At 33.6% G+C, this 22,524-nt stretch overlaps 4 protein-coding genes across 9 annotated transcripts; 2 read left to right on the plus strand and 2 right to left on the minus strand.

Annotated features, from left to right (window-relative positions):
* Positions 1 to 1,334, minus strand: LOC100817866 (xylan biosynthesis protein IRX15-like protein). The gene has a single exon (NM_001254414.2). The coding sequence runs from the start codon at positions 1,236 to 1,238 to the stop codon at positions 312 to 314; it is 927 nt and encodes a 308-aa protein (NP_001241343.1). The 5' UTR covers positions 1,239 to 1,334; the 3' UTR covers positions 1 to 311.
* A 3,907-nt stretch (positions 1,335 to 5,241) lies between these two features.
* Positions 5,242 to 8,238, plus strand: LOC100305922 (uncharacterized). 5 transcript variants are annotated; one of them, XM_041006374.1, is made up of 7 exons: positions 5,242 to 5,306; positions 5,412 to 5,505; positions 5,608 to 5,691; positions 7,242 to 7,394; positions 7,498 to 7,611; positions 7,902 to 7,996; positions 8,108 to 8,238. In XM_041006374.1, the coding sequence occupies exons 2-6, from the start codon at positions 5,440 to 5,442 to the stop codon at positions 7,962 to 7,964; spliced, it is 480 nt and encodes a 159-aa protein (XP_040862308.1). In that variant the 5' UTR covers positions 5,242 to 5,306; positions 5,412 to 5,439; the 3' UTR covers positions 7,965 to 7,996; positions 8,108 to 8,238.
* A 2,076-nt stretch (positions 8,239 to 10,314) lies between these two features.
* SGT2 (soyasapogenol B glucuronide galactosyltransferase) lies at positions 10,315 to 12,155 on the minus strand. The gene has a single exon (NM_001317455.2). The coding sequence runs from the start codon at positions 12,096 to 12,098 to the stop codon at positions 10,611 to 10,613; it is 1,488 nt and encodes a 495-aa protein (NP_001304384.2). The 5' UTR covers positions 12,099 to 12,155; the 3' UTR covers positions 10,315 to 10,610.
* A 2,481-nt stretch (positions 12,156 to 14,636) lies between these two features.
* LOC100780983 (uncharacterized) lies at positions 14,637 to 17,899 on the plus strand. 2 transcript variants are annotated; one of them, XM_003539297.5, is made up of 10 exons: positions 14,637 to 15,133; positions 15,215 to 15,277; positions 15,375 to 15,459; positions 15,544 to 15,612; positions 15,812 to 15,890; positions 16,121 to 16,172; positions 17,071 to 17,183; positions 17,277 to 17,346; positions 17,503 to 17,588; positions 17,681 to 17,899. In XM_003539297.5, the coding sequence occupies exons 1-10, from the start codon at positions 14,780 to 14,782 to the stop codon at positions 17,724 to 17,726; spliced, it is 1,017 nt and encodes a 338-aa protein (XP_003539345.1). In that variant the 5' UTR covers positions 14,637 to 14,779; the 3' UTR covers positions 17,727 to 17,899. The 2 variants fall into 2 exon arrangements, with proteins under 2 accessions (XP_003539345.1, XP_040862561.1); XM_041006627.1 differs by having other exon boundaries at positions 14,654 to 15,133; positions 17,074 to 17,183.
* Positions 17,900 to 22,524: the final 4,625 nt, after the last annotated feature.

Here is a 22,524-nt window from a genome sequence, read left to right on the forward strand (position 1 = left end):
TATCAACTTAATTCGTGGCACTGATAGGCCTATGTGGCTATATACTTCACAATTCAACCAACTCCAATTTCTTATTCCCATAGTCTACTACATTTATCCACCTTAAATGTACATTATAATAAACATCCTAAATGAAATTTGAAAGCATGACCTTCTTGAAGAAATTACAATCTTCAGTGCCAGAAAACGAAAAACGAGAAAAAGAAGAAAGAAAGAAAGAATTATCTTTTACAAGCTCCAGAAGTAAACAGTGCAACTATATAAATACCCAGATGGTCGATATATATAGAGAGCAACATTAAAGACACCAACTAAGACGAAGAAGAAGCGAATCCTGATGAGTGATTCTTACAATACTGAACGCTACTCTCGTCCATTTTTTCCAGCACATAGTGTCCCAAACTATGAGTAGCCTCCACCAAATTTTCCTTGCACAGAAACTCATTCCCAGAAACCTTCTCCACTTTCCCCGAGAAGTCATGCACAAACACATGCGTCTTCGGGTTCCCACCCTTTTTGCTCCGGGCAAGAACGCCGGCGGTGAAGATCGGCGACATTCTTCCGGGAGCGTCCGGCCAATCCCCCCTCGGTCCATCCACCAATATCACATCCCAATCCACTTCATAAACATGGTTCGGAAGGTCATTGAGACCCAACTTGCACTCAGAAAACAGAAGATTCTGCACTGGCCTGCATTCATTTCCTACTTGTTCTTTCGCCGAAGCTATCAGCTCCTTCAACTCACTCCTTTTAGTCGTGTATGCCACGTCGTAAGCATCGATTTCGGGGTGTTTTTCTTCGAAATACGCGGCGTAGTACCGGTTTTCGTCGATGAAGACGGTTCTTCCGTTGTGGTTGAGGGCTTTCCAAAGGAGGGTCTCGTGGGTGAGGCCGAAGACGAGGAAGTTGCATGGCGAGGGACACTTTCGGAGCATGTCGGAGATGGTTTTGAGGTCTGAGTGGGGCATGTGAAAGGTGTCGTTGGATTTTGAGGCATAGTGGAGGAGGGTGTTTATTACAGTGGATGATAAAAGGGTGTTGGTGAAACTAGATAAAGGGGTGGAAGAGGTAGTGGTAGTGGTAGATGAGGTTGTGTCTCTTGTGTAAATGAGTGTGGCAAGGAAAACTAAGGTGAAGAAGGATATGAAGGCTAGAAGCCATAAGCGGTTTGAGCTTCCTTGTTTCTGGATATATGGGTGGAGAAGGATTAGTTTTGTGTTGCTGTTAGTGTTCTTCATGTTGGAGGGGTCAAGAGAGGGATGAGATAGGTGATTTTTGAATGAATATCTCTTTGTTTTCTGGAAGAAGAAGTAGAGCTGAAGATTCTGAGCTCTGAGGGAGAATTGGGGTGGAAGGTTTGATTTAAATTACAAGAAGAGAGAGTGTAAGCAATGGGAAGGGAAAATAATATTGAGAGTGACCTTACAATGACCATATCCTTCCTTTCAGGTTCTACAATTGAAAACAATGTTAATGAGAGCGAGTAGTAGTAGTTGTTTTAGTTGTTTTGAAATAGGTTTTGCTTATATTCATCTTTGTGCATGTGATTGGTATTTTTGCATTAATTAATTCCTAATATATGTATTGTTTAATTTATGAAGGATGGTTTTGTGCTGAACCAAATAAGGATGAAGAGGGGAAGAGCAGTGCAGGGGTGGTTGGACTTAAGATAAGAGAGAAGGTGTAGTGACCCAATATCTAATTGCAAACCGGAGGTCGCTTTTCCTTCTTCATTTAACCTTTGGTTTCTAAGTAACCCCCTTTAGAATATTGGCAACTTATTAAACAAGTAGCTACCAATGAAGGGGACTAAGTACCTGCTACAACGTTTCCTCTCCTTCAAATACTTGTGATTTCGTTTTTTGTACTTGGTTATACATGCAGCGACTTCAAAGTAAAAAGTAAATTTAGATTGGGGAAGCAGATTTTCCAGCCTGGCAGCTGATAACATAAATTTATGAAAGTGAGAATCCGAAGAAAAGAAAAGAAAAACGTGTACTTCTCGCTTGTTATGACTATTCCTTAAGTTGCTGATCGTACAAGATTAAATGTAAAAGTTAAAAAAAGAAAATCAATAATGAGAGAAGACTAATTTTCGAGATACAACTTTCTTTAAAAGAGCAAATTTATACTTAAAGGATGTACATATTAGGGATAATAGGGTACTTTTTAAGTTGAGTTTGGCTAAAATCTAAGTTTTAAAGTTGTATAAGAGTCTATAGGATGGTATAAGAAAAAGGAGTCTACAGGATGTTAGTAAATTTTCTGTTTAAAATGTCCTATCTTCAACGTGAGAAGGATATATTGAAGAATTTTTATTAATTAATAATTTGACCAAAATAATATATATAAACAAAGGTCATTCTACTACTACTCTATAAGCTTAAGCTAATTTGTTAGAGTTTGTTACAGAATTGTGCACTTAAAGATAATAAATAATCTTACGAACGAATGAATGCATGTGTATGATGCTTAGGGAGTTCGTAATTGCACTAGTGGAAATTCAATATCTAAGTTTTATTACTGTATTTATAAAAAAAAAGTGTAAAATTATTCATTTCATATAATAAAAGTAAATATTTATTGAATGACCTCAATAAAATTTAATAAATTTTAAAGTGAATATTAAAACTAAATAATGTAAGAGATAAACTAATTTAAATTCTATTTTGATATTTGTGAATCCTGGATTCAAAATTAAGAGACAATTATACATGAGAGACAATTAGGTTCTCATCACCTGCTCATAATATCATTTAATGTTTATAAAACACATTTAAATTTTACAAATTTACGAGAAAGCATTAATAACTCTTGATTATGTATCATGTATATAGTAATAAGAACTATGATGATCTCGGAGATCAGGATTTTGATGATTTAGAATCACTTAATAATTTTTCTATAAACCATAATTTATGGTTACAATTAAGTAAATTAAGTAGAGAAGAAATAATTTGGTTTAGTGCACCAAAAATAAGTATATTAGTTATATGTTGTGCTTTATTTGTGTTGGCCAAATATTCCGAGCCACGAAAGAGGGGTGTGCGTTGTCTCTAAACGTTGAAAACAATGCGGTTCAATAAGAAAAATGATCGAGCGTTGGGCCTTGGGGAAATCAAGGCCTCACATTCCCTTGGTCCAATTTGTAGTTTTGTGCAACAATTTTAAGTTAATTGACTAGGACCTTCTTGAGTCCTTGAAAAAAAATAAGAGCTTGGACAAAAAAATAAAAATAGGTAAAACTAGCCATGATCAAGAAAAATGAAAAGCTATTGACTTGTCGGAAGCCGGAGAAAAAGCAGCATTGAACACTGACCACGAAAATATTAAAGCAAATAGAAATTTGTCTGCCTTAAAGTTAATTACGTTAAAGCAAAAGTAAATGTGGTATCTTAATATTAATAAATATAGCATTATATCATCATATTAATATACTTTTTTATTTTTGTGAATTCTCATACAATATACTAATGTGTATTATATTGTAGCAAATATTATAGAATAATAAAAATATTAAATGCAATCTAACAATGGATTGTTATGTCTTACATTATTATTTTGTTTGCGGAGCATATTTCTTAATTCATAGTCAAAAACTATTTCTTTTTTAGATGAGAGTTATAAAGTTGATTGGACAGTAAAAGGAGAAGGAAGAAAAAAAATCACAAGTTTAATTTGTTTTGCTAATAAAAAACTAATTATTATTAATAATTTATATTTATCGATAAATTTTTTTTGTCAAATGTAAAGATTATTAAAGTAAATTTTACATTTCTCGACAGTTTTTTTCATTCACATGGTCAAAAATTGAGTTTTTAGCAATATGCTTAAAAAATTTGACTATTTATCAATTGTGTTAAACTTTTTTATCTTCTTATATTATTATATCTCAAGCTTTTTGATCAAAGTAGTGCACATGGAAAATTTATTTATCATCTTGTTTGGTGCTAAGAAAGGAAAGGGAGTATAAATGAATAAGAGAAAAAAATATAAAAAGAGAAATAGGGTGAAAATACAAGTTGTTTAGTTATAGGAAAATATAGTGAAATAACGTGGACCTATTTGAATAAAAGATGTTTGATAAGTTAAAAAAGAGAGAAGAAGATAAATTAATATTAAATAAATTATATTTTTATTTATTTATTAGTATTAGTATTTTTTATTATTAATATTACTATTTTAAATATTATAACAAAATCGACAATAATGTAGCAAAATTGAGTGCACATAATCGATTATGGCATGTGGGTGCCACCAATTTCTATGCATTTTAGCATGGATTTTTTTGGGTTGCAAAATTATATTTTCATGTGACAATTCCATCAAGATCTCTTCGTTTATTGAGGGAAAAGATGCTAGAATCGATTTTTTTTTAACGAACAATATGCTGAAAGAGAATTGGATTTAGTGAGATAGCATGTGGTTGGTGTTTTTTTTTTTTTTTAATTTCTTTATATTTTTAGGCTATCAAATAAATCACTCTGACCCATTTCCTTCCTCTCCCTCTTTATTTTCACAACACTAAACACACTTTGGTGTAAATGAAAAAAAAAAATCTCAATCTCAATAGGACAAGTTGACAATATTATAGTCTTTATTAAAAAGAGAGAGAGAGAGAGACTATAATGTAATCCATGTATAGTGAGAAAGAAATCCAAGTGGGGGCATCAAGGACTCAAGGTGATGGAACAATTATGTGGCCTAGCTGGGTTGGGTTGTGGTTTGCAAAATGGAGGCTTGCCCACTCCAAGTTGAGAGTTGAGCAAAAACTCTTGGGTCTTAGACTAGAGGATACTGCCAGAGAGATTGATTTCTTCACGGTTGATAATATTTTTTTTAAAAAAAAATTATGTAGACAAAATCATGTTTGATTGATTAGATAATTTTTTCTTGTCATGAAATTTAACAATGTAAGTATCTATTCTGTTAAAAAAAAAAAGAAATTGATAATGCTATTTTCTATTTTACTTTTTTATTTGAATTTAAATAAAACAAAAATAGACAGCAACATTGTATGCTTTTATTTTCTTATTAAACAATAAAAAAATAGGCTCATTTTTTATTATTTTCTACTCTAATAAAACAAATAAAATACTACTAGAACTGTAGTCTCCAACCATAAAGAGAAAAAGAGAAAATTCCTAACAATGGTCACGTGATGGCGTGTGGGGCAGGGTTGCGTGATTCTCACGCGAGAGAGAGGAGACAAATGAATCCGTGGTTTTTTCATTTTGAGATAAAATCAAAATCAAATCAGGAGCGTTGGTTGGCGGTGCGAAAGCAAAGTTAGTTGAGAGAGAGAGGTAAGTCAAGTTTTTATATTATCCGATTGAACAACAAACAAAGCGAGAAAAACGAGCCAATTCATCATTTTCTCTCTTCTCTGCTTCTTCTTGTTCAAATCTTAGGAGCTGAGGAGAATCAATCGAGAGAAATATGTCTGGTATCGCTCGTGGACGCCTTGCTGAGGAACGAAAGTCATGGCGCAAAAACCATCCACACGTTCGTATCACTACTTCCTTCTCTTTTTTCTCTGCTTTTATTTCATCAATTTCATTTCCCCCTTTCGTTACAATCAATGCTTGTTGCTCTCAATTTTTTTAGGGTTTCGTTGCCAAGCCCGAGACTCTACCTGATGGCACCGTAAATTTGATGGTCTGGCATTGCACTATTCCTGGCAAGACCGGGGTGCGTTCTCTTCTCTTCATATCTCTTTTCTTTCTCCACTCGCTTCCATCTTCAATGCTTAAATATCTCTGTATCATTGATTTTCTATTTGGTGATTGGGGGTTGGAGTTGGGGTTGGGGAGGATTACAAGGATTGGAAGTAAACTAGAGGGATTGATCATTACCATTCATGAATTTATATCTATAACCAATGATTCCGGGTGTAAATACCGAATCCATTTGGTTAACATGCTAGTATTGGATGTTTGCCCTCTAGGAGTTTTGTGTGCTTTAGAGCCTTACATGTGATGGCAGATGCTTCTTATTATCACTGTTAGTGGAATTAGCGATGGTATGACACAGCAGAATTGTAAATTTGTGGTCACATAGTTTGAGGATGGTAAAGTTGTTTGAAACTCTTCTAGGTGTGTGATGTTTCCGGCATAAGCCTTATATATAACTTTGAAGGTACATGATAAGAAATTAAGAACCTTGACAGAACCACACCAAAATCCCTTACTTCCAATATGACTCCAGGGATTTAAATAGTGCCCCATAGTGCTGCTATAACAGCGGAGAGGCCTCTACATGGGCCACCATAGCGGATCAGTTCATTGTTCCTGGAATATCAAGAATTGCAGTGTGATAGTGCCACTCCCATTAGTGCTGTGCCTTTTCCTTTAGTCTATTCTGTTGCCACAACCCCTTCCACCCCCTTCACCATCTGCTATCTCTGCCTTAATGTTTGCTTAATCATAAAGAGATAAACAACCATTTGTAAATTTATCGTATCCTAGAATAAAGCATTATAGAAGTTTAAATAGATTTCCTGTGACTTATTTCCTCTTCATCATGATTAAATCCACAAGGGAAGCTTGGACTTATAAAACCCATCAACACCTAACTAACAAAATCAAACCCAATTACAACTACTGCAGAAAATGCGATTATTACTAAAGAATCTCTATGGCTGAAAGTATAGAATTAAGTAATGTAATAACTTTTATTAAAACTTCAAATTTTATGCTAGTGCATCATGCATCACATAACCTTGAAATTCAAAGGGTTAGTTCAATACACAAAACAGTAAAGTTGTTCCCTGACGCAATGGCAAAGTTGCTCCTTGGTGACTAGTTGGACATGGGTTCGAATCCAAAAGTCAACCTCTTTGCTTGTGTGATAGTAAGGCTGTGTATAATTACCCTCCCTATACCTTAGCACAGTAAGGAGCCTTTTGACACCGGGGTATGTTAGTTTTTTTACAGTCAACGATATTTAAAATTAATTTTTCTGGTTGGGATGAGAACCATACACCCAGGAAACATGGGGGAAAGGAAGGAAAACCAATGCCATCTAAGTGCTTATTATTGACTTATTATTAACCTTTTGCATTTAGCATAATTAAGGTCATAGAAATTACTCAAATATTTTATTAATATGAGCTTATTTCAGTGAGTCATGTTCTCTGACTCAATGCCTTGTATTAGATTTGCAAATGAATGAGCAAATTGTTCAACAGTGGACACTGTTATTTACTTCATGGTAATTATTCTGCATGTCAATTGTTGCAGACTGATTGGGAGGGTGGATATTTCCCACTGACAATGCACTTCAGTGAAGATTACCCTAGCAAGCCTCCCAAGTGCAAATTCCCTCAAGGTTTCTTTCACCCTAATGTGTATCCATCTGGAACTGTTTGCTTGTCTATACTTAATGAAGATAGTGTAAGTATATTCTTTTGATAATCGCAAGACTTCTTGAAACTAGTAATGTGATTTTACATGCTTCCAAGAGGATGTATTTATAGAATCATTATTTTACATTTAGGGGTGGAGACCAGCTATAACAGTGAAGCAAATTCTTGTGGGCATCCAAGACCTGCTTGATCAACCAAATCCTGCTGACCCTGCCCAGACGGAGGGTTATCATCTATTCATCCAGGTAGCTAACCTAAAAATCCTACACTTTTCACTGTTTATTAAAAGAAACTTAAATTTGTTGGCTACCTTCACTTTTTATTTTTTGAATTTTATTATATTATTACTTTACAATGTTGGGAACTCATGGGGATACTCAAACAAGGATGGGAGTCAAAATTACCCCAAGAAGAGGGATGGAGAATGGGGAGGCTCCTCTTAGCCCTGTCCCATGCGGGTGCCATCTTGGGGTTTCAGATTTTAGTTTTGCATTACCAAAGGTGTGTCCTTATATAATAATAATTCTTTCTACAGGATGCAGCTGAGTACAAGAGAAGAGTCCGACAGCAGTCAAAGCAATATCCACCTCTTGTCTAGTGTTATATCTGCTCACTTTAGGAACTGTTATAGTATGTTAGTTGTTGTCAGTTATTTCTTGTTCTGTGTTAAAACTGTTATGTGATTGTTGGCTGCCATAATATGCAGACTCCATGGTTTTAACAATTTCTGCTTACTCTCAGGTCTGGATAACGTGTTAATATATAACAATGTGAAAGTCCACCAATAATACTTGTTGGCAACACTTGCTATGCCTGATGTTCGCTGGTACATTTCTATATGAATGATAAATTTACTGTGATGGATTATATGATATTATGACTCCTTCCCTGGAATTTGCTGTTTCTATTATGGAGATCAAACCTAGACCTAGTAGCCAATTGATTTGTCATTTAACACCTTTATCCATGTCCCATGGCAGCATAAATTATCACTGAAAATTTTGCTACCTAGGTGATGATGAAGGTTTTTCTTCTGACAATTTGCTTCAGTGGCATATGCTGTGAAAGCTGCTTGATTCCTCCCCCAAGCAATATTCACAAAATTTCTTATCCATTAAGGTGTAAGGATGACTTAGTTGCACTCGTTATATGCTTGTATGTTAGTTTTTCACTTTTTTCCCATTACGTTATTCACGGTGTAGTGGAGAGGTAGAGTTGGCTTATGTATGATGTAAATTTACGTGTTGATATCTGAATGTGATATGGATCCTAAAAGGAAATGGAATTCTGCCCATTTCTGGGGAAATGACTTGGCCTTTCAGACATATGTGTCATCATCATTATCCATCTATTAAGTTCGTGAGGAGACATTGTAAAATAATTTTTGATTTATTGATTGATGCTAAATTTAACTACTACGGCAGTTCATTTTTTAAGAATTGAATAAAAGATATTTTGCTTCCCATTTCTGCGTATCCGAACTGCCTCCGAAGTTTTAAGAGTGCTGAACGAATGGCCACAAACCCAAGTTTGGACGGTGAGGTGTTGTTGGAAACAATCATTTGGTTGTCTCAAATCAAAACTCCTTCCGTTCTCAAAAGAATGTTTAGGACAAGTTTCGAAACGCAAATTAAAATAGCATTTCAAAGTTCAAACGTTCCTTTGATTTCCATTTTAAAAATCCTGTTTATAGTATTTTTCAAAAACTAAAAAAAAAAGGTTGTTCGATGTCTTTCTTTGATGAATTTGAGTGGATTCCTTGTGAGTTTTCACTCTTTTTTTTTGGCTGAATGCGGTAGGTTTTTACTATATTTTGGTTTTTAAAACATTTGTTTTTCCTTAAAAAAAACATTTGTTTTGGAAATAGTTTTTAAAACATAATAATAGACTTTAAATGATAGAGTAAATTACAATGACTATTCCTGTAGTTTGTTTTTATTATATTGAACATTCTTATTTTTGAACCTTTGTAAAAAATATCTTAATTATTGATTTTTCGTTTTACATCATCCTTTATTTTTTTTTTAGTCAATTATAATGATCATCCTTTTGGTTTGTTTTTATTATACTTGTCACTTTTTTTTTTTTTGTATTATTGTTAACCTCATTGTTAACTCTGAAACTTCTGTTATCACTTTGAGGTTAGATATCTTTAATTTTTAATCCTCATTGTTGGAAAAATGCCTATTACCTAATAATAATGCAAGCACGAAAGAAATGCATTGTTATGATTTGTCTTTAATCTCGGGCCTACTGTTGAAAGAAATGTTTTTAACTCTCCTCTACTTTTTGTGGTATCAAGATTCTAAACAGGTTGTCGTAACCATTAGAAATGCACTTCCTGACTTCCCTTCTCTGCACATAAAAACCGTTTCAAATTTTGAGGTTAGTTCCTAATATTTTTTTTTGCTTTCTTAAATGTTGTTTCTTCTTCTTCTCCCGTGTTCTATTTTTTTTTTTTTTTACTGAACACTTCTATTTAAATTATATGCTTCTTCTTCTGATTCATTTATAGGGTGTATTTTTTACTGAATATTTTAGTTAATTGACCGGAGTCTTCGATATTAATTTTTTTATTACTTATGCACCTCCCTTTTTTATTATGCTTCATCATCATCATCACTTTTCTTATTTATTTTTTTTCCCATTTTTTTGTTCTTAGATTTTAACTGTTACCTATCTATGCGTGGTTATCTCTAAGTAATTACTCTTATCTCTTAAATCAAATTAAATGTGTTTTTTTTCTTTCTAAAAAGACATTAACTAAATTTACGTGTTTACTTCGCCGATGATGCAGCTCATGCATTTGCTTTTGTTTTTGGTTTCTTTCTACTCTCTCCGTCTTAAAAGAGCCAGGACATTAAAAAATGATTACGTATCCTATGGAGTAACAAATCGTATCATATTTATATTTTTTCTTCTTTTTCTCAGTTGGACAACACATTGTTATTCATCAAACATCTTCCTTTCTATCGAGACTTGTTGGGGCAATGGTTACAATAAAACTCTAAATTTTTATTAAAAGCATTGTCAGGAAATCGCTAAGTTGTCAACACGATCGTAGATTCGTAGTACATACTCACGAAAATGATGATGGACATCCTGAGTACTAGAAGTTACAAAAACAATGAAACTAAGAAAAAGAAAATGATGGATTTCCCTGGGATACTGATACTGCTAAGACTAATAAGAGTGTCCCAAAATACATTACTCTTGTTCAAAAGATGGAAAAGCAGAACCAGTCTTAAGGATTGGGTGCGGTCTCTTGAGCCTCCTTGGAAAGCTTGATCTCCTTGAGCTCCCGAATCAATTCCTTCATGTTGTTGTGCGAAGATCCACCAACCTTTATAGCACTCTTCGCCGCAACGCTTAGCTCCTTGGCTCTCTTCCTCATTCCTCCATCTTCTTCTTCCTCACTCATCAACGAAGCAATCGCGTTTCCAATCTCCTCCCGTTTCACCACCTCACTCCCAAACTCGTTCCAGTTCCTCCACTCTTTCGCCCCCACCGGCACCCCAATCTTCAACACATCCACCACCAGCTTCTCGTTGAAAAAATGCTCCGCAAACAGAGGCCACGTCGCCATCGGCAACCCCGCGTTCACGCTTTCCACCACCGTGTTCCAACCACAGTGAGTAACCAACCCTCCAATCGCAGGATTCTCCAGTATCAACAACTGTGGGGCCCAACCCCATATTAAATATCCTTTGTTACTTTCCTTCATTCTCTTCTCAAACTCCTCCAAAAAGTTATCTCCTTCACCCCCATCGTTTTTCCTCACCACCCAGATAAAATCATGCCCCGAATCTTCAAGCGCACGTGCTATTTCAACGAGCTGAGAGTAAGGGAACTTGTTCATGCTCCCAAAACTCACATACAAAACAGAGCTCTCTGCTTTGGAGTTGAGCCACTTAAGCCACCCTTCTTTCTCTTCTTCTTCTTTAGCATACCCTCGTGCAGCTTTATCTTGAGCATCCTGGTTCGCCCACAACGAAACCGGTCCAATTCCCCAACTCTTAGTTCCCATGATGCTCTTGTAATGCTCGTAGTAAGCACTCTCGAGGTCATAAAAACTATTAAAAAGTGAACCGTAACTCTTTTTCTCTGACTGCTTAATCGTCCTCATCAGTTCAGTGTACTGATTCGGAGACCTAAGCCAATCCGGCAACTGCAAGCGCGTCATCTCCAAGTTATCGGGTAACCCAGGTAACACGAACTTGTCGGTGTCGAATTTTGCTTCCAAGTGGGGTGCGTACTGTTCAACGGAGTGCGCAGCGGAGCGAGCGAGATAACTTGCGCCGTGGAACATGATCCTCGGAATGCCGAGTTTAGCAGCAGCATCGACACTCCAAGGGTGGAACATGTCGGTGACGATGAAATCCGGTTGCAAGTCATGGAAGAGTTTTTCGAAGACTTGTTGGAGAAGGGATAGGCCCATGTAGATTCTGGGGGTCATTTCCCGAGGCGTATCGACGTTGAAGGCTTCGATCCCAACGGGGAGACCCACTTGTGCGGCGGGGAAGTTGACAACGTGCGTTCTGATGGGGCGACCGCGACTCGCATCTAAATCGATGGACTTTTGGAAAACGGTGGCGTTATGTGCGGTGGTGATGATGGTGACGTCGACGTCGTGCAAGGCGAAGAGTCTGGCCATGTCCACTAGCGGGATTATGTGACTAGTGGAAAGGAAAGGAAGGAAAATTGACTTTAGCTCACCCTTCTTCTTCTCCATCGCTACTCGTATTCAACACTTGCTGCTAGATGCATTTATACTACTACATTATGTCATTCTCATTGTCCCCAACATTATTATTAAAAACTCCAAAACTGATACTGCTTAGCTGGTCGCCTCTCAAGTTACTTCCCCACGTGACAAAAAAAAAATTTGAAAATTCAGATTTGAGTCTGGTACGAATTAGCAACAAAAGAACGGCGATGGTTAGGAGTCGAATAGAAAAAGAAGAAAAAAAATTAACAGAAAAATGAAAAACAAATGTATTATAAAACCTGCTCATCCAGTTCCCCTTTCTTAAATCTCAGCCATTGAACATTTTATTAATATATCCTACGGTTATTTTTATTGCTTCATGGGTGTACCACTAAATTAGATACTTTACTTTAGAATTCACATGGTTAGCTGGCTGCACTTTCACGCATGTCCTCTCACCCTTTTCGTCATTTTTCAATCAATGGCTTTCTAGGGTAAGACATAAATTTTAAAATTTCAAACACGAGAGACTCGAGGCTGCTAATTATCATTATATCCTAGTTTTATTATTTTATTATTATTACATACTAGAGACACGAGAGACACGAGAGACACGAGAGACATTATATCCTAGTTTTATTATTATACACTAGAGACACGAGACATTATATCCTCGTTTTATTATATTATTATAAAACGAGTCTTCACTAGTGCTCGGATTTGGATTTATGTGTATTTGTACTAGATTTATGGTGTGAAATAATAAGTTGTTTTTTCATCATTAGAGAAAAGCAACAAACAGTTGCTGCTATTTTGAGGAATAAATTTGATTCTTAGTATTATACAAACACATTATCAGCGACTCTATGGAGGAAAAAATATGGTGGCTTTCCCTCATTTTAGATCATTAGATTAAATCTGAAGATTTAGATTTTCTCATTTGTTTAAAAGGTACTATTGAACATTTAGATTAATTAATAGAGAATTATTTTAATTTAACTAATGGTCTCCAGAAAACATGTTACCGTTTATAACAGTTATATCTCCTTAAATTTGGATTACCTCTGACAAAAAAATACCAAAGAAGTATATAAAAAAATCATCAAAAGTTTTGTGGCGGTAAATTTTTTAGAATTTTTCTGACAAACTGAATAATATATTCAAGACTAATGGTTAAAATAAAATAATTTTATACTAATTAATCAAGTAAGTAATACTTTCTATGATCTTAACTTATACAAAATATAAAAATTAAATTAATATCATCTTTTAAAACAAGTGACAATAACTAGACCAACAAATTAATCCAGACTAAAAATAAGAAAGTCACAATGACTTGCGCCTAAAAGTCATTTAATTCTCTTCGGGTGTTGCTAGGTGCACCCGGCAATAATGCTGGTGCACCCAGCAATTACCTGAACTTCCAAAATTGCCCTTTATTAAAAATTAATAAAAAAAAGGGTTTTGAAGTGCACCCAGCAATTCAAATTTCTTCTCCTGTGGCGTCCATTTCTTCTCCACGCTTCCTCCATTGCCATCTTCCACGAAGGTTTTTTGTTGCGTTTTTGTCACCTTCTGTAGTGTATGCTGGCCTTAGGTTAGACAACATTTGTGTTTTGCTTGTCGCACAAGGGAAAAGACGAAGGTTCTTCCGCAGTTGTGTTAATATCAACTACGGAAGAAGGTTCTTCAGCGGCAATGCACGGAAGAAGGTTTTTCCATGCATTGCCGCGAAAAAACTTCTTCCGCGGGATCTCACGGAAGAACCTTCTTCCACATTAATAAACCAGCTTTTTACAGAAAAAACACAGTGAAGGGTATTTTGGAAATTATAAAAAATTGTTAGATACACCAACAATATTGCTGGGTGTCCCATCCTCTTCCAGCTATGCGGGGCCCAGGGAGCCATTTTCTCCAACGGTGTAGCTTTTAGACAAGTTTGGATTATGTTTTGGCTCATCTCAACCCAGTTTAATGCCATATATATATATATATATATATATATATATAATATAACTTTTTAAAATAGTTGTATATTATGAATAAATTTCTATTTAATAATATTTTTTGTATAACATAATCTCATGTTCATAATGGTTAATATATACATATATTCATTCATTTAGCTTTATACTTTTTATTTTATAATTTAACCGAGGTTAATACAATATATTATGTTAAAATGTCGGGTTAAACCAATCTCGTCCAATATATTTTGAGTCAGGTTAAGGTAAAATGGGTTTCCGGAGTGGATCACATTGAACAAGGAATAAACTATGTTAAGTATGGAGTCTCGTACTTCTTTGTTTTTTAATACATTTGATTGCTTGGTTAAAAAAAAAAAAAACATTTGATCGCTGAAATATGGATTCTCCAACTTCTACATTTGTGTGTTATGAGATCGTGTTAGTGAGTTGTATTATGAGATTGTGTAATTTATTATTACACCAAATTGAACAAATTAATTAAAAAGAAAAATCAAAAGAGTAATTTAGCCAAATGGTGACCGGAAAAGGAGAAGAGAGATTTATATAAGCATGTTAAACTATTCTCCAGTAGTTTCGCAAGGCTACTTTATCTATGGGCCAAACCCACTAATACGCTGACAATAAATAAAAAAATTTGCAGCCCATCAACTGAACAAAACCATTGAAAAAAAAATAAACTAAAATTCTAGGGCTTGTCAAGTGTGAACTTGGAATTCCATGGACGACATGGCTGCCTACTACTCACAGCCCCAACCGTCGGGCCTTCTCCCTTACCAGTACTACCAACAGCCGCCTCCGCCACCTCCTCCGCCGATGATGGCGGTAGTGCCACCGCCCCCCGGCGCGGTTGTCCCGCCGGCGCACCACCTGCATCCGCCTTACGTGGCTCAGCATCAGCAGCAAGCGGTGTTCGGTTCCTACGGTGCTCCTCAATCCTCCACCCACGAGGTTCGCACTCTCTTCGTCGCTGGCCTCCCCGAAGACGTAAAACCCCGCGAAATCTACAACCTCTTCCGCGAATTTCCCGGTTACGAGTCCTCGCATCTTCGGAGTCCCTCTAATTCGTCGCAGGTACAATGAATTCTTAAATTCCTTAGGGTTTACGAATTGTTTTAAATTGCTTCTCTAACGTTGCTTTTTGTTTGTTGACAGCCTTTTGCTTTCGCTGTGTTCGCGAGTCAGAAGTCAGCAATCTTGGCAATGCATGCTCTGAATGTGAGGATCTTGTTGTAATTTAACTGTTTTTGAGTTATATGTTCAAATGTATTTTTCTATGCTTGGCATCCCTGATTTTGATTAATGTGGTTTGCAGGGACTGGTGTTTGATCTCGAAAAGGGTTCCACTCTTTATATTGATCTTGCAAAATCAAACTCTAGATCTAAACGCACAAGGATAGGTGTGTGTTTTGATTAGCTTTTTATTGCTATTCAAGAAAACTTAATAATCAAAATGTTACTGATTGATTGATCTTGACAAGCAGATGATGAGAGGGTTGGCGCGGATAAGAAAGCTAGAGGCCTTACACCATCATGGTCCACTCCTGATTCTGGTAAGATAATGTTGTTAGTTTGGTTTTAGTGCGTTGATGTTGCCTGCGCATATGGCTTTTGTGAAGTTTTTTAAAGTTCACTATTGTTGTGTTATCGTCTATTCTGTTGCTTGGAGGTTAGTTAACTATTGATCACACCAAGGACACTTTTACCTATGAGCTCACATTGCACGTGTTTTGCACTCTTCGGCACTAGCAGGTGTTGGCAGCATTCACATGCCAGGAATGGGTAATCCTGCTTTCAACACGAACACGTTTGGTTATCCATCTGCACAAAGGTCATCTGCACTACTTAATCACAGTTTTATTATGTGGAAGTTGATTGCTTCTAACTCCGATAAAGCACATTTTCCAAACTTATAGCGTTATTTTGAGCTTCTGTTGCGGAACTCTTCCGATTAGAAGAAAAACTAATGTGTTTGAAGTACCGTTATTTTTTCTTTTGGGAGCAGCCTTTGTATTTCTTGATATCTCATCTGATTATTTATTTGTTTGTTTTCTGTAATAGTCTTGGGAATGCTGATGGGAGTGCCATGAGTGACAGTCTATTTGCGAATCTGGTTAGTGTTGTAAAGTACCCCTCTATTACGTGCTTCAGTTGGTTATATGTGTGTTAAACTGAAAGTGCTTTTGATTGAATGCGTCTCATTTTTTGTTGCGGCACCCTTTAACAGAATTCAAATTTTTTTTTCCCTCTCCATCCCTTTTGTTGATTTGGAGAAAAGCTTCTCCAAAAGTGAGAATGCATTTCCCTTTCTGTTTTAATAAATATCTGAGGCTGAGAAGTCTGACTTCCTTTTTTATTCTCTTTATACATTTCAGTTATCTGTGGTAACAACATAAAGAATATATATTAACAATAATAATAATTTAAGTCATATTCCGCATAACAGTGTCCTATCTGTTTTCTGCATAACCTTAAAAGTTTTCCCAGTATTATATATGCTTCAGTTGATTATATCTGTGTTAAACTCTAGGCGCTTTTAATTGAAAGGTATCTCATTTTTTGTTGTTGTGGCATTCAAAAACTTCTTTGCACTTCCCTCCTCTCCTTTTCCCTCCAACCTAACACACTGATAATTTCTCCTAGATTGTTTGCACTAATCTGATTCTTTTCTTGAGTCTTGAGTACTAAGCAATTGAATGGTCCTCGGAATGGGATGAGATGAAAGGGGGGCTACAAACTGGTGGGGGAAGGAAGATGGTAAGCTAGTCAGAGTTTCTATTCTGGGATTCAACAGTTCCCAAAGGGAATTGGTGCCTACTTGAGCTATGCCCTTGGGTGTAAATTTTATCTGTTGTATTCCTACTCTTCATAAACTTCATTTTTAGACTGTCTTGAAAAATTTTCAGGGCCTTTAGTTCTATGATTAGGCTGTTCAACTTACATTAGTATGCCTTACATGATAGTATACATGTTAAAGTAATTGTTTTGTTTCTTATCTTATATGTTGACAGAAGAAGTCTTCAACACCTTACATTCCTCAAAACTCAACCCCATGTGCAACTTTATTTGTAGCTAATCTGGGGCCGTCTTGTAATGAACAAGAGCTAATCCAAGTGTTTTCTAGGTCAGTAGACATATGCGCATGCAAGGTATTTTTTATTTGTGAAATCTGCAGAAGTTGAATTTGATTGTGTTTTATATATATCTTTTCTATCAGATACCCCGGATTCTTGAAACTGAAGATGCAGAGCACGTATGGAGCTCCAGTTGCATTTGTTGATTTCCAGGTTTCTTTTTGTTCTTTTATTTCTTGCGCTGCATACATACATTGGCCTGTTGTGAAAGTCATTCAGAAAACTAGTGTATGGGCCTCATTGGTCTTGTTGCTTGCCATCTTTAATTTGCATGAACTATCACGAAAAAATATATCTTGTAATGTGCAGGATGTTGGTAGCTCAACTGACGCTCTAAATAGTCTGCAAGGCACAATTCTTCACTCCTCACAATCTGGCGAGGGAATGCGTTTGGAGTATCCTTTGTTCTCATTCACTTCTTTTGTTTTTTTAGTGGTCGAATCACATTACTTATCAGTGTTTGGTTTTTGCTTAACAAGAACCTCAGATATGCTAAATCGCGAATGGGCATGCGGAGGAAGCCCAATAGATAATAAAAAAAAAACCAACGAGAATATGAATTGTTATTTGCGGCTACAATAGAATGGAAGCTACCAATGGTGTGTATTTTATCCACTGTAATTTATATGAAAGCTACCTTTTGCAGCTTTTAAAGATTGGTGAATATATGTTATATTTTATCCAATGGTGTAATTTATTTCGTGTAGTTTGTATTTGTATATTATAGCTTATTAAAATTGATGATGATAAAAGTCAACAGAGATAGTAGCCATTTGACATTTTGACTCATTGCCATGAATTCTTACTATTAAATAATTGCTTTCAGTAATACGCAGTCGTTGGCCATTACCTGCCCATTCTGATTAGTCATTGACCAAAATCTCAATTCTCTTGAAATCCATATTCGTCACGAAAGTTTATATATGAAAATTTAATATACCATTACTTTCGTATGTTACTATGGTATTATGGGTTTTATCATTTTTTCCCCAGTGAAAATCGGCATGTGACAAATGCAAATTTGATCTGTCTTTGCTTTTTGCTATTGATGATTATTTTGATAAATTAGTGAATAGTTATTATTATTATTATATACGTATTAAAGAAACTTACCACCATGATCTAAGATGTCAAATATTTTAATGTACAATTCTTATTACATATTCAACTTAAGGATGACAATTGAATTTAAGTTTATCGAATAATCACAAGGAGAATTCTTTGTTAAATAGATTTAGATTTACATATTGGTATTTATTTTGATTTTTAATACAAAATCATTTTAAAATAAAAACTGACCAATCCAACTAATATCTTCATTATTGATATTCAACTTGGTAACAAATCTTAATGACCATAATAATCACAACCTACTTGGTGAAAACTTGAAGATTTGAGTTCGAGCTAGAGAAACTAGTGATCATCATTTATTCCTCCAATTGGAAGAATGATTTCCTAGTAGATTATCAATCAAGACATGACCCTTTAGCATTAACAACCGTAATCATAAGGGTACTTAAATCGAGGGAGGCTAGTTCCCCATTTTTTTTCCTGATGAAATTAGATCAATTAAATTCAATGGAATGATTTAATTGATTGATTAAAGTTAACTAATTGATTACAACAAAATGTTACATTTTACTTGTAAGATTTATTTGTATCAACAGTTTAAAAATGGTGTAGATTTCTAGATTTACACTTGATGCCAATCAATCATATCTCATGAGTGTAATTTTTATGCATGCTAGATTGCTAGTGTAAAATATGTTAATTGTAAATTAATCATTATTTATAATTTTTAATTAGATATTATAAAATTCAACAAACTTTATTATAATATTGTTGTGTTCTTCTTCTTCTTTTTTTTTTTATCGTCTAAAGAAACGTTATAAACTTTCACTGAAAAAGTTTATCTGCATGGCTGTTCAAAGCTAGTCTACGAAGATGACCGGAAAAGGTATAACAAAGACAAAAGAGTAATGTTCGCTGTGAAATCAGAAATGATTCACCGCAGCACATTTTCGATTGTTTTCGGTTGAACGTAACAAATGTGAAATGTTGTGCTTGTGCACAGTGCAAACCAGAAAAGGCTGCGATATTAAAAATAAGAAAAATAGAAAGAAAATCGCTTCATCACTTTACCGTTCACGATAAGAAAAAAAAAAAGTAATCACTAAAAATAAATTTAAGAAAACTTTAATCCAAAAATACACTTATTTATTATTTTTGTTTGTCTATCTATAAATCAAATGTAATATTAGAATTGTCAAGGTAATTATACCTTTCATTTCTTTAAGTATATATCCTATTATGTATGTATATTCCTCTTAACACTCTACAAAACAATAGAATTATTTTGTATGAAAACTAAAAATTATTTTTCTTTCTTGTTAATAGTTAATTAAGGAGTCAATAATAGAATGCTTCTACTTTTTTTCAGAAATATGTTAAAAGTGCATCGGAAATCACAAGGAAATGCATTAAAAATAATTTTATAATAACCATTTTTACTTTCATTCTTTAACTAGTGGGCTAGACTCTAGAGTAAGAAAGCATTTGTCTTTTTTTTATCCATGGTTTAAGTTCTTTTTATAAGCTCTTTTTCAAAATTTGTCTTATTCTTTTTTATATGATTCTCTCCTAAATTGTCTACTTCACTAAATACTTTTTTTCTTCATAGAAATACTTTTAAGTGGAAATGTATTGATAATGTAAAAAGAAATTAAGAAAATAAAATCTAAATAATTTTAAAAGAATTTCTAAAAACTATAAAAATTAACAAATTTAATGTTATTAACTAAATTACATATTTTTTAATGGTTAAAATGGTCTTATATGTCGGACCATTTTTAAAAAATTATTTCCATCTCTTTTTAAAATGGTATAATTGAAAAAAAAATAGTTATTGGTGTTGTTTTAAAATTAAAAAAAAAACACAAAAGCGTATTTTATTACTTATTTGTTTCTTTTTATCTGTCTTTTTTTTAAAAAAAAAAGTTATTCTAATTATTTGATAATTTAAAATTTCAAGATAACATCAATTATTATTACTATTATTATTATTATTATTATTATTATTATTATTATTATTATTTAATTTTATACTTTTTCCTTCTACTTATTTCTTAAATATTTATATATTTGTCAAAATATAATAAAATAATAATAGAATTAACATCTGAAAATTAAAAAATAATTTTAATATAAATATAACACTATGCTTTAATTCGTGTATTATCTTATAAAGTAAATAAGAAAAAATAGTTAATATATTTCCTCCAGATCTGATATGATTTGTCTTTTGAGGTAGCATACATGTCTTCATAAAATTAACAATTAGTACATAAATTACTATGATAAAATGTTTTGTTTTACAAAATTATTTTTGTTAAAAGAGATAGGATGTAATTGTAAAAAATATATTTACGTAAGACAGTTATAAATAAATAATGTAGTTGATATTATTATAAAATTAATTAAATAAATACTTCGTGTGATCTTGATTATAAGTAAAAAAAAATCATACTTATTAAAGAATTAATTATGTTCATTAAAAGTGTTTGAGTCTCATTTTAAAAAATTAACATTTTTGAAAATTATTTTTTATCGGAACTTTATATTAAGCATGAAGAAGTTTTTAATCTTATTAAATGAATAATACTTTAAAAATAATTTCACTAAATAAAACATTGATAATTGAAATTTTCACACAGGAGTACTCTATTTTGAGAAGAAGAAAAAAATTGTGTAGTATTCTAGATTTGAGAGAGTAAGTAGTATTTAAAAAAAAAAAAAAGGAAAAAAAAGTCAACCCTGACTGTGTTCATTAACTTCACCCATTGATTGTACCTCCCCGAAAAGGAGAAAGTTACCCCATCCAATTTTCACCGACATTTGACCTTTGCTTCAATAATGGAACAACTACATTAACATCCCTAGGATCTGTGTCCTACAAACGAGCAAATTCTGACACAGAGACACTAATAAGTTGCTCATTACTGTATTTTCTTTTGTTTTGAATCAGTTTTAACATTTTTCAAAACTTCTACAATTTCTTCCAACTACTGGGTCTCGTAGGTGCATGCATAATTGTGTTTTTTCTTGTGAACCATCGAAAAAGTCATAACACCTCTCTCATCTAGTTACTGGACAGAGATAGCTACTAAGCTACTACTATTATGATTCACCTCTTCCCGTATCAATAATTATTTTCTTAAAATTAAATTTATCTTCATCAAGAATGTAATATTCGTATGATTTTACATAACAATATGAGAAAATACATTTGTATATTTATTTTAAGAGTTCCTGTATAACAAGAAACAAATAGAAAATGACAAAAGTGTATAAGATAACCAAAATGCTGTGGTGCGATTCAGTTCAATTTTAACAATAAAAACTTAAAACTGAATTAAATTGAAAAATAAATTTCTGGTTATGAATTTAATTTTCTAGATCAATGTAACAGTTTAAATAATTTTCTTCACTGTCGTAGTCCTTGCTATGTTATAGGAGGACTAACATTTGTGAACCAATTAATTACTAAATTTAGTCGTCGCTTGGTCAAATTGCTATAACAAGTTTAAAACTTCTTGAAATAGTGAGTTTACTGCTTAAGTTTGCTACGTTATTAAAGCAAACTGGCTAGAATTATCGATATTTTAGGGTGGGTCCTTTCCCAAATGTTGGAGATTGTTTTCAATTCTAAAGGTGGCCCGTATCAGTAATTGCATAATTGTTTTAATAATCTCACATAGACCAAATGTCCATTTTTTTGTCGAAGCAACATTTTTTGTTTGGTGAAGAAATTGGTAACAACATTGTCTCATTATATGTAATTTTTAGCAACATTTTTTTTATGTAATACTTAATAAAAATGTTGTTCAAATCTATTGACAAAATTTAAAAAATGTTATAAAATATAAATAAATATTCCATAACATTTAATAAAATATAAAAAAAACATATTAATAATATTTTTTAAAATATTATCAAAGACTTTTAACAACATTTTTACTAAATATCACACAAAATATGTTGGTAAATATCACAGGTATAATAGTACCTTTACCATCAGAGCTTGAAACATATTCGAGCTTACTATTTTACACTACATGATTCAGTATTCGAAAAATGGCCATGAAGGTATCTAATTATCAGATAAACATTTTTTTTTCCTTTCTAATTTCAACCCTATAACTCGTGCAACAACAGATCTCCGTGCAACGACTTCATCAAGCATGCACTCCCAACAGACAGTGTGGAAGAGTCTCATTGCAGACAGTCATTTATTAATTTATAATATTATATTTAATGACTAAAAAATCTCGT

Source organism: Glycine max, chromosome 11 (assembly GCF_000004515.6).
Source record: "Glycine max cultivar Williams 82 chromosome 11, Glycine_max_v4.0, whole genome shotgun sequence".
Classification (NCBI taxonomy): Eukaryota; Viridiplantae; Streptophyta; class Magnoliopsida; order Fabales; family Fabaceae; genus Glycine; species Glycine max.